This window comes from Lagopus leucura, unplaced genomic scaffold (assembly GCF_019238085.1).
Source record: "Lagopus leucura isolate 7727_CA_CO unplaced genomic scaffold, USGS_WTPT01 Super-Scaffold_73, whole genome shotgun sequence".
NCBI lineage: Eukaryota > Metazoa > Chordata > Aves > Galliformes > Phasianidae > Lagopus > Lagopus leucura.
Genome location: NW_024962252.1, coordinates 41459253 through 41471938, shown reverse-complemented (window position 1 = coordinate 41471938; position 12686 = coordinate 41459253). Strand labels below are relative to the sequence as shown.

Here is a 12686-nt window from a genome sequence, read left to right as displayed (position 1 = left end):
AAAGAGGTGTTAATAAGAGAGGATATTATATAGTTTATATAAGCAGCAATTTAGCATGCATTTATATTTATGTTAATGATGTAAATACAGAATATTAAACTGTGCTTTTGAGTAGCATCAGATGTCTGAACAACACACTAAGTATATCCTCAGCATAAGAATATTTCTGTAGAAATTTTTACAATGTAAGATTTTTTTTCTTATTAGCTTAGCATTAGGAACTAAAAAATGTAAGAACAAAATATCATAGAAAATAACAATCTCTTTAAAGGGAAAACTGAGCTCTGCTTGGAGGAATGTTCTAAAACCTTTAAAGTTTACATTAATAAATTAAAATTATTATTTTTTCAGAGGTCTTGCTATTTTTTCTGTTGCAAACTTCTTATAGGTGGTGCTGCCTACCATTTCTGCTCCTCCTACTGAGGAAGAATAAGTCAAAGCTATAAGATTTCTGTCAAAATGTCTGCAATTTTGTATTACATTAGTCAGTCATTGTAGTAATCCAACAGATTTACCAACACTACTTTACAGATAATAATGTAATGCATCAATAACAGTATCTGAAATAACTGTCCTGAGTTCAGCAGCTTGCATAGTGTTTTCATAACACTTCATAGTCATACAGAGCTGAATTAATTTTCCCAAGTTAGAGTGAGGAAATTAAAACAAGTAACAAGTAAAACAAGTAATTTGTTATTACTTTCAACTTTAATATTGGTCACATAATCTGTTTGTTTAATGACAGAGGTGTCTGAAGCTACTTGTTTAGTTTTCCATTTTAAGTTCCAAATTCAAATGCTGTTTTGTATCTCTGTCTTACAATGAAAAGATGGAAATTACTTAATGCAAAGTACACGGGGCCTTTTTCTTTTTAAGTGTTTAAAGTGAAAGCATAGCCATGTTTCTGGCATTATCAAACATTTTCTGCTTTAATATTTTGTATATTATTACTGACATGTGTTTCATAAGCCCTTTTCCTATGAAATTGATTTGGTTTTTAATAACTGACACATAGACCTACCTTTAAAAGCTATTTATTAGAAGCATTATAAAACATTTCTGGTCATTTCCTAGGCAATGACTACTTAATTGGCTTTTAAGCAAGCATATTTGACCTTAATTTGTATAAATAGGATTAGATTTTCTATACATTAAATCTTGGAACTGCTGTTCCTAAATCCTTAAGATATTTAAAAAAAAAAAAAAATCAGTGAGTGTAATCTATGGTAGAATCTTTTGTGTTTGTATTCTAGTGCAATGCAGCTGGATACTGGAAGCTATCTTCTCTGAAAATTAATAATACTTCAGATACTCGGTGTATGTCTTGAACCATTTGGCTAGCAATATATCATTCTCATTATGCGGTCATAAAAGTTTCCAAATTTCACTTTGTAGTGTAGCTATTAGTTTGTCTGCACAGAAGGACTTTTTAGAATAAAGATGTCATAGTGGGAAATGGCATCATTACTTCACATTAGATTTCAGTTCCTCCAATAAATTTTCTGGCTTCTCTTTTTCCTTTCTTGAGAAAGATAGACAAGTTTCAATTTAGGAAGAAAAATTCTGGATAAGTATATGCCACTCTTCCTGGTAAACCTGTGAGTGAACTTGTTTGGAAGAGACCTCATTTTGCAGTACAATAAGCTGAGGCTGTTTTCATTAGAACCGGAGTTGATTGCCCTTCGTTTTTGAAACTGAGGTATCTGAGCATTGCAGTGCTCAGTATCTATGCATGTAACTACTGAAATTCTTTGTATTTGATGCCTTGCTGAAGTTTCAATCAAGCAAAATGGTTATTTCAGAATTTGCATGTTCTTGTTCTGTTGATATTTTAAGAAATGTAGATATACTCAGACCTTTAGAAATATTTGACATTTAGCAGCGGATAAATCCATGATGTTTGCATCATAGAGGTGTGCTATGTTTTCTATTAAATAGCTTCACATGTGTGGGGATGTGTCTTTAATCTTCAGTTAATAAAAGATATGCTCTGACCTTAGCACATGCTACAACTGAGGAAAAAAGATGCTATATTTTACAGGACCACTAGGGAACTTGACTGTTTCCTATCTATAACTACACACTTCTGTGTGCTTCTCTGTCTTTATTTTTCCCTATTTGCTTTGTGGCATGCGCACAAACAAAGCACTCATAGCTTTCTGTAAGAGTTTCTCTACCAACAGCCAACTTGTACTTCAAACCAGGGAAGAAAGGCTATCAGACTTTGGTGAAGCAAAATGAACTGAGCCTTGGGAAAAGAGATTACAGGTTAAATAAAACATATGAAGGGTTCAGGAGCCAGTAAGTAGCGGTGGAGGAGCTTGGCCATTTGGCAGAGCACTGGAGGTCTAGGAGCTGTTAAGGAATAGAATTGATGGCATTTCACTACTGTACCTGAACACTCAATCTTCTCTAGGATGTGAGGCTAGCAGATCTTTCTTCCTATTCTGAGTGGTGAGGCAGAGGAACCAGCAGGATTAGCATGGGGAAGACTCAGAGCTGGAGGCTTGCTTTTGTTCCTCCTCTCTGTTATGATAGAAAGATGGCAGAGGTCTGTAACTAACTGGATGCAGAAGATGAAATTAGTCTTAAGTTCTGGAGAAAGGAGGGTAGCTCAGCCTCCACACTTAAATGAAGTGCTCTCTAGCCATGCTGAACTCCTTCACTTCAGAAAGATGAACTTGCCTATTCCGTATATTGGGAATGGTCTTTGACCAGTCATGCCTGGACTGGAAAAATGGGGACCAAAATCTGACCAGAAAGTGCTAACAATGAAATGTGATGTTGAACAGTGCTTAGATTCATGCCTTGACCTGTTTAGCATTCTAAAGTGGGTGAAATGAGGCAGGACCAGAACAGAGAAAAGGTGTGGAGCAGAAAAAAAGGAGCTTGTTTGGGCAAAGAGAAAAATTGTTTCCTGTACTAGAAAATTTCTCAAAGCTGAATTTGAATCCTGACTAAAATAACTTCCTTGCTGTTTTTTAGAGTACTTTGCTATGTTCGCCTCGTCTCGCTCTATTTTGGCCAAAATGGAGGATGATAAAAAGTTAAGATTGCTTACTCAGATGGAAAGAAGAGGTCTATGCAGTAGATCTGTCTATGTGGATAATTTGACTCTCATTAATATTTTGTGTGAGCACTGAGTTGTTGTGCATTATCTATCTCATCAAGGATACCTTTCCTTCTTAGCTTCACAGGATGCATCTCCTTAGAAAAGAGCTGAGGCTGTGCTGTGGGAAAAGTCGTAAGAGCTTTTCATTCTGTACTGAGTTGGGGAACTGCCTGAAGAGAAGGGAATAGTTAAAATGGCAAGGATCAATTAAGGCTTCTGTCCTGCCAGCAGTCTTAAGCAAAGCTGTTTACAGACATCGGTCACTATCTGATCTTATAAACCATTGTGAAGCTTGAAGGCTTTGCTTATCGTACGTCTACTTTTGGAAACTAAAAAAATGTTTAAGTACAAAAACGTGAAATTACATACATCTCTGCTGCCATGTGCCCCTTTTCCAGAATACCAAATATTACTTACATTTAATTAACAATGCTTTGTGCATTTACATTTAGTTCAGAAGTTCTGTAGCATGGAAGTAAGTAATAAGACAAACTTTTAGAATGCAAACTGTTTATTTCAAACTTCAGCATTTACAAATTTTAAACCTACTGTGCTGAAACTATAGACATTATGACTGAGGAGTAATTACTTTTAACAGTCCATAATCTGAAGTTCTCTTTTGGAGACAAATGGATTTTTTGCACTTCATTCTTTTTTTTTCCCTTTCTCTTTAAATGAGAAAATCAAAAAGATTCCTAATACAAGATAGCTTTCCTTCTTAAAAAGGAACAAAAACCATGTGTGAGAGGTGTAAGTAAATGGACTTCAACTATAATAGGTCAGTGACGAGACTTAAAGGCAGCATTTGAAGATGGTTTGTGTGACTATTTGTTCACTAGTTTGCCATATAACTTATTAGTACACTCTAAACACTAGACTTCAAAGTGACTTGATTTTGTTTTGATTGCAAAATATTGTTTTGATAGGTTAAAAGGAGATGTTGGCAGATTTGTTATTAAATGCAGTTCTTTTTCTGCTAGTGTTCATAACAGTGTGACTGTTTAAGGTCTTACTGTTTGCTGGTGTGGGTATACAGCAGTAAGCTTAAAACAACATGCTGTGTAGTAATAAGGCTTTGATGCTTGCAATAAAGGTTGCTAAAATTGCTTCCCTTGTGAATGGGAACTGAGTGCAAACTGCTACCAAATTTCAGTTGTGGACTATGAATTAAACTTTCTTTCTATAGTTGCAAGTAACTGGAATGTTGTTAAATTACTGTAGATTAATGTAAGCTGTTATAATATTCTTCATGTCTGTTTTTCACTTCCTGGACTGCTTGAAAATGCCAAGTTTTGTTGTTGTTCCCAACCTTTGTGTTTAAGTGCAGGAATATTATTACTCAATAGTAATCTTTAACTACAAATACAAATCATTTCACTTGAAACATGGTCCCTTTCAGTCTATTTTTTCAGTCTAGAATTATGTGCATTATTCAGTGTTGTTCAGTGCAGGGTCCCTGGAGTTGTATTGTATGGTTTGTTAACCTGCAGGATACAGGCTGTTTGTGAGGGATGCTTGTACAGTGAGAGATGTGTTTGTGTGTAAATAACTTTTCCTTGTACATAGAAATAATATATGGAAATGCACATGAGATGGCCAAAATTTTGTTACACTCATAATGACACAAGAACAGAACTGATTGGGGAAAAAAAAGTTGGGAATTAATCTGTCCAATGACAAATACTGAAATAAATTGTTGGTAGGATTGAAGCCTTATTTGGATCTTTATGAAAAACAAGAGAATGAGTTATTTAAAAAATACAAATTAAGGTGCCCTGATTATTGTGAGTATGTTTACCCACATAAAGGCACACAGTAATTTCCCTAATTGAATTGTGAGTGACAGAGCAACTACCAGTGCCAATGAGTGCCGGGTGGAAGCTGATGCTAGATAAATAAAATTTTACTTCAGTTGTTGTGTTATAAGTGAGGGTTACTTCCCATGAGAAAACATAGATAAAAACTATCTTGGCTTTGATCTATAACTGTGGAGAGGAAAATTTTCAGGAGAAAGGTATGCTATGGAAATGGTCCAGAGGATGAGATTACTGATCTTTAGGAATCTGGAGCACTTGTGTAAGACAAGGCTCCAGGAGAGCCCATCTGACAAGTAGCATTTTTTACATGTACATTGCCTTCAGCATTAAACTCAAAGACAACTGGTTGAAGCTTCTGATGGAGTCCAGGATACCATTGGCCTTCTGAGCTGCAATAGCTCAGTGCTGGCTTCTGTTCAGTTTTTCAGCCAGGATCCACCTTCAAGTTTATCAAGGTCCCTCTGGATGGCTTCACTTCCTTCTAACGTGTAAACCACAAACTCAGCTTGGTGTCATTGACAAGCTTGCTGAGGGTGCACTTGAGCCCATTATCAGTGCTTTTGATGAAGATATTGAAAAGTACCAGTGCCAAGACAGACACCTGGGGGACACCACTCATGTCCAGGTGGAGGCCTGTGATATTGCCATTTACCACAACCCTCTGTCTTTGACCTTCCAACAAACTCCTTATCTACCAAATAGTCCACTCCTCAAATCTGTATCTCTCCAATTTTGAGATTAGGATATCGTGGGGGACCATGTCAAAAGCCTCACACAATTCCAGGTAGATGACATTGGTCACCTTCCCTTTGTCCACTGATGTCAGACACATATCACTCTCTCATACATCTATATATTTTCAGAATACTTTGTAAAAGGAGAGCAGCTAGAGCAAGATGAATCTGCATAGTAACAGTGAGAGATAAGCAGATGTGCACTGACAAGGTTATATCAGATATTGTCTTACACAATCATGTAATCTAAATGAAAATACTCATGAAAAGGCTGTGAAATTAGAAGTTATATCTATCCAATTGGTCAGTGCCAACTTCCACACCTATGAACATAGAAAGGAACATCATAGTCATTTTAAAATAAATACATCCAGTTACTGCTCCTTACAGAAGTCCTATTAGATATAACAGAATTAATTGAAACATTTCCTATATCAGCTATGCGGTGATACAAGGAAGGCTTGAAGGAGAAATCTGAAATTTGAAATTAAAATAACTTCTGGTTTCTTCAGCTGAAGGAAAACAGTAAAAACCTTGGGAGATAAAGATAGTGTTTTTTTCTTTTACTTATATATGATGATATTGTTAAGCTGTTCAGAAGTTATTTGTCTACATCTGGATCTGAAAGCAAAATAAAAAATAGCATTCATTATTTGGGATTTGACTTCTGAGTAGAAGTATACAGACTTGTGCATTTCTGTATATGAATTATAATTGAAAACATGAAAAGATAGTGATGGATAGGGTTATGGCATTTTAAACACATAATAAAAAAAAAATCAAACCAAAAAGATGGATGAAGTTGAGATAGCAGTAAAATTCAGACAAGTTCAATTTTCTCAATAGACTACTTCTTCATGTGAGCATTCCATTTAGAGATAAGTGTTTCTTTGATATGAAATTACACAACCTCTAACCATTTTGCAAATTACAGTAATCTCTGTGATTTCCAGATTTTATACTACTAGCCTGGTATAATGAGTTTAAGAGTAACTACCTTATGAAACGTAACAGCTTTCAAATCTTCCTTTCCTGAAATGCCTGTCCATTTCATTCATCATGTCTGCTTCAGCATCTTGTATAAAGGTTTCACGTGAGGATTTTGACAAAGGGTCAAGGATGTGTGCAAGTGAAGTATTGGAAAACTGCTAACATTAAAAGAATGATTAGTTTCAAGAAATGTCTTGTAAGATCAACACTTCAGCAAACATGCAGGATTACAGTGCAGTTAATCTTTGAAGTTCAATAGTAGAATCTTTATTCACATTGCTTTGTCACGGGAAGTTCAGTCTGGATATTAGGAAAGTTTCTCCACTGAGAGGGTGGTTAGGCACTGGCAGAGACTCCCTGGGGTATTGGTCATGGCCCCAAGCTGCTGGAGATCAATAAGCACTTGAACAGTGATCTCAGATGCAGGGCTTGAATTTTGGGTGATCCTGGGTGGAGTTGGGAGCTGGACTTCATGATCCATGATTTCTTCCAACTTAGGTTATACAAGGATTACTTGAAAGTGTTCTTTTTGTCTATATCTGAATTCTAGAAGCAGATGTCAATATGTATATACTAACCTTTTCCTAACGGGCCTTTGTGTTCCTTGAAAGATCACAATAATTCTGACTTAAATGGCCATATTGCATCCAGAAAGGTAGAATGTAGGGTTCTGGAGACAAAATACTCAGCTCATGTATCACTTAATTTACTTGGAACAAATCAAACATTAATTTCATTCAGTTTTTGTAGGAAATGGAACAATCTGAGATATCTCATGAACTCATTCCCTTGTCTAATATCTGCCTCTTACAGCTTCAACTTTCCCACATCAAAGAAAAGTTTTTTGCCTATGTTGAATCTCAGGATTGTAATGGAAAGAACATTAATTTCTGAAGCAGTCTCTCAAGCAAAATACAAATTGTAGGAGTTTCTTGAAGGGATAAGGGTAGCTCAAGTTCCAAGGAAGAGCTGTCCCTGCTACACCTTTAATCATCGTGTATTCTGAACAGCCTTTTTAAAGTCAGACCAGCTCTCTACAAGCTATTGTCTGCACTGGATTTCATTAACATAAACATCGTAACTTATGCTCTTACATAGGTAGCTGGTTTAGTAGCTGAACAGCTGTACTTGTTAGTTCAGATTTGTAGGGGATTTAAATATTTTTGTATTTATATCCCCAATGTACTTTGATAGGATTAAAAAAAAAAAGTGCATAGAAATTTTACACTAGTTAAAGCTGAACTGAATGCTTGTTTAAAAGTGTTTCATTCTGCATCTTGCTGGATTCACTGACACAGAGTGAATACTTTGAAGCGGAAATATCAGATAAATTTTTGTACTACAAATTAAGTCCAAAGAGTGTAAGTAGACAAATATTGTGAAAGGAGTAAAAGAGGAGAATCTGCAGAGCTTTAGAACCTTTAAGATAGATAAACAAGGAAAAAAACCTCTTCTGACCAGTCTTGTACGCTAGAAAAACCTCCTCAGTTGGCAGTCTCAACACGTGATGTCAGCTGTGTGCTCTCTATAGGTAGACCTATGTGACTTCGATTATTTTAATTTTACTTGTGTGTGTAAAAAAAATGAACAACGTGTGTGTGTGTGTGCATACATACACAATATGAATTATATATAAATCAGAGGGATTCTATTAATTAAAATATATTCTCAGTTTTTAAAGGAGGAACTGCACAGGCGATTTTAAAGGAGAAGCTATATACTTAAGGATAAGTGAACAAACGTAGCACGTCAGTGAGTGTTTTCTGAAGTCTGTAGCTTAACAACTGATGAACAATGAACAACCCTTTGTAATGTGCTTAGATACCTTTACTTAAACAAAGTACCATACATACTGAAAACTGAAGAAATATTTCTAATAAGTAACTTAGTGCTGTTTTCATCTGCTAAGGTAGTCTGCTAGAGTTTCAAATCCATAGAAAATAGGAGGCAAATTCTTCCCTCCTGTTAAGATTGACATCTGAACATTTAAAATGGAGAAAATAACTAGATAAATGAGAAGAAAGCCTACAAACAAGAAGGAAATATTGCAGCTCAACTATGCATTGATTTCTACTGAATACAGCTATAGAAACAGAAAAATAACTTGACAGAAGTAAAAGGAACACATGAACGTCAAATGCCTTATTTTTGAATCTGAAAGCTTAGAAGGACAGTGCCAGTTTTCTACAGAGGTGCAAAAATATAAGAAGTAGAATTACATTCAAAAGCTGAAATTAAGAAGCTTCACTAGACTAGTTTTTCAACTAAATGTCTCTTTGATGGATCAAATCATAGAATTGCTCAGGTTGGAAAAGACCTTCAAGATCATCAGGTCTAACCACAACATAACCATACTACCCTTATTCTCACAACCCATTGTATGTTGTACACTGATATAGAACTAGAATTTATTTGGTCAAGAATTGGATAAGGTAGTGATCGTAAGAGTGAGAATCTTCCTTTAAATTTATATTTTAAAAGACAAATAAGCATCTGCTTTTCGAGTGATTTAATGGCTGAATCCCTACTGCTGAGAAACAACAAAAGGCAGTCTGTGTAATTGGTAAAGACCAGGCCAGCTTGGTAAGGTCTGTATTTATCACAGTGAAAGATTATCTCCTTCCTAGTGAGTTGATGCCACGATTACATATAATTAACTCATTTTCACATTACCTACAAGTCCCAGTTTAGAATAATCTGCATTTAGAATGAGGTAGAAATATTCTTGATAAAAACATTCTGACCAAGAACTTCTCATATGATGTCTGAAACAAGATGGTGAGAGGTGAGGTAGCGTGGGACGAATGATCTGAGAGAGTATTTTGTGTGTGAGTTCTGAATTGCCTGTAGTCACTGGAAGTACTCACATATGTGGATTTATACAGTGACTCATATCTAAGTGGAAAAGAGGAAAAGATAAACTGTATGAGAATAATTGAGGTGATATCTTATTGGAGAAGGAAGCACTCTAAAATGCTGTAAGTTATAACATTGGCTTTCCCTACGTATTTTGTGGTTTTCCTCCTACTTTTCTGGTTCAATGCCTGTGTATGTACTTAAAAAATAAAATAGTTCTTTTTCTACTGTAGCTAGAATAACCACTTTATGTAAATAGAATCAGAACTTGTAATTGCAGTACAGAGAATCTTTCATACCAAAAAGTATCAAGGAATAATTCTATGTCTGTTTATTTTACCAGAATGCAGAAATTTCAGTATTCGAAGTGAACATCCGTTTTGTTGGTGGACTACTTTCAGCTTATTACCTTTCAGGAGAAGAGGTAAGATATTTTCACGTGGTTTATTTCAAATGTCATCATCTTGATAGATCGCTGACTTTCAGGTTAGCAACCTGCTTTATTTATCAGAATTAAATTTATTTAGACCTTTGAAAATATGACTTATATGGTAAAGGCCTGGCCAGTGGCTCTTACTGCTTCTATTACTGTTAATTTGTATTAAAGTTTTTAAGCTCTTACTCTGTGTGTTTATGTTTTTCCTCAGTTGAAACCATTCTAAGTATGTCCCTACTGGGCTTCGAGTTGAAGCCCAGTGTTGAAGTGTGTAATTATGGATTGCCACTCTATGCCACTATGCTGTGGAAGTGGTAGATTTGGCACATTGTGTATCTGTTTCAGGAATCATTTAGGAGCATGTTCTTTAGCTCATATCAACTACACCTCTGACAAAGCTGCTGACTTTTCTGAAGCTGGAAGCATTGACTCTCAAGGAAAAGACATGTTAAGAAAGAGAAGATAACTGTATGCTTATGTATACTTACATGTGAAGGTCTTTAAAGCATTAATATCCCATTAATTTCTATTGTATTCTTATAAATGGTTTTATAGGTCTTGTGACAACACTTGCATGGTTTCTAGAGAAGATTAAGAAGCACTTTTTTACAGTTATTTCTGTAACATATTTAGTGAAGGCTATACTAAGTGACAGGAATTGTAATATTTAAAAATTTTAGTTTGGCATTTAACAAGTCTTTAATCTTACTAGCGTAGCTTCTTGTTCCTTGTCTGTGGATTATACTAATGTTTTACTGCAGGATTATCATGAGTTAAAACTCTTTATCTGTAAGTTGAATTTATCTTGGGATTTCATTAAATCCAAATCACAGAATCAGAGAGTTGCAGGAGTTGGAAGGACTCTTGAGAGATCACTGAGTCCGACACCTCTGCTAAAGTGGGCTCCCTACAAAGAATCAATTATTGGCAACAAGAGCCTAAAGATGTAGAATTTTCGGTCATCTGCAAAATTCTCACATATTAGGCAAATATGTATTTTGAGCTCATTACATTAAATAATATTAAAAAAAAAAAAAGAAAACAACAGTCTATACACCATAAAGTTTAAAATAATGATAATAGTTATCTTAGCAGGTACTGTTGGGTTTGTAATTAAGACAAAGTAGTTATAAGGAGACAATTTTTTTGCTGACAATATTGCCTAAAAAAGCTTACTATTTGTTTCTCATGATCCTATTCTGGATTTAGATGATACTGAAAACACACTGATATTTTAAAATATACAATTGTTTGTATGTTAGCTTTTAAAATTTGCTGAGAAAAAAGTGCACTTAGACTCATTTCAAATTCACTCTTAATGGAAAAAGAAAAAAAAGAACAGTGAGAGGTAGTTAGTACCTGACTTCTTTGCCTTTACTAAACATTGTTTTACTTAATGTTACTTCTCTGGCTTTTGAGGGAAATCATTTGTTCTTGTACAATAACTTGGCAACCAGAAATAAGCATACCTAAGGGTGTTTGCAGAATTGAAAGTTCTTCCAACTCAAAAGATTCTATGATTCTGTGAAGGAAGCTTTTTCTAAAGACACACTGATTAAAAAAGAAAAAACCTAAAAAAACCCCACATTTACTTAGATTAGTCAAAGCAAGGAATGTAGAATGAAGGAAAGATGATGAAGTATTTCCAGTTCTGCTGAGAGAATTTCATAAAGTGAACCCTGCAGCTGCTAAGGAGTAACCAAAAAACTTACTAGAACATTATAATCAGCCCCCTTCCTGGAGAGCTCTAACCACAGTCTCTTTATTGTGAGGTATCTGTGATGAGATATTCTTCTCTCTCTCACTGAGAAGCCCCTTGCATGAGCAGAAGTTCAAGGATGATGTCTGACTCATGTAGACAGCATAGGAAAGAGCTTGAGCAGCGCAGTGTAAGAAAGACGTAAAAATATTAGCACGCAAAGAAGGGCGACAAAAGATGGTGAAGGGTCTGGGGGCCAAGACCTATAGCTGAGGTCCCCTGATTTGTTCCCCCTGGAGAAGAGGAGGCTGATGGGAGGCCTGATGGCAAGCTCCAGCTTCCTCACGATGGGAGCTTTTCCACTATGTTTTAATTAACTGGTTGTGACAGAAACAGAGAATTTTTCTTGGCAGACAAGAGTTGGTGGAGGACTGCGTGTGAACCTTTAAATAAAATGTCAACTGTCTGCCAAGAAATGCCTGAGCCATTTGTCATCAGTGCTGTTGATTTCATTTGTGTGTTGATGGTTTATATCTTGTGTCTGTTAATGTGCAATCTCATTTTCAATAAGTGCATATTGTTTCTCCTAAGTAACTCCTAATAGTCACTGCTTCTCAACTATTCTTTCACTTTTACAAGGTAGTTTTACTATCATCTCTGGGTCTGGATTTATAGCAGCAGTGAAATTCAAATAAAAGTACTTAACAATTGAAATAAGGAAGCATTTAGAACAAAAGAAGTTATTTCACATAATGCATTATTAAGTGGAACATTTTGCAATGGAATATTAGGGATGATAATGCCTATTCTAATGATTCCAGTAATTAACAAAAGCAAAACACAAAGATGATAGCTATGATTAGGGAGAGTCCTGAGCCCTTGCAGTCTGGGAAAGACACTGTCCAAGCCAGTAAGTGTTTTTCTTTACTCTGATAGAAATCTCCTATCTCAGGCAAAATGATGTTCCCAAATAATACTTGTCATAGTGACTTAGAGAGAGTAACTCAGTGTGCTTCTTCACGTATCTCTTAAAAATCCTCTG

The 12686-nt window shown here is 35.5% G+C and overlaps 1 protein-coding gene across 2 annotated transcripts in view; it reads left to right on the top strand.

Moving 5' to 3' along the window:
* MAN1A1 (mannosidase alpha class 1A member 1) overlaps positions 1-12686 on the top strand; it is a 132811-nt gene that overhangs the window by 44454 nt on the left and 75671 nt on the right. For both annotated transcript variants that reach the window (XM_042876209.1, XM_042876218.1), the window contains exon 4: positions 9853-9933. In XM_042876209.1, coding sequence (XP_042732143.1) covers positions 9853-9933 — 81 coding nt within the window. The remainder of the gene's footprint in view (positions 1-9852; positions 9934-12686) is intronic.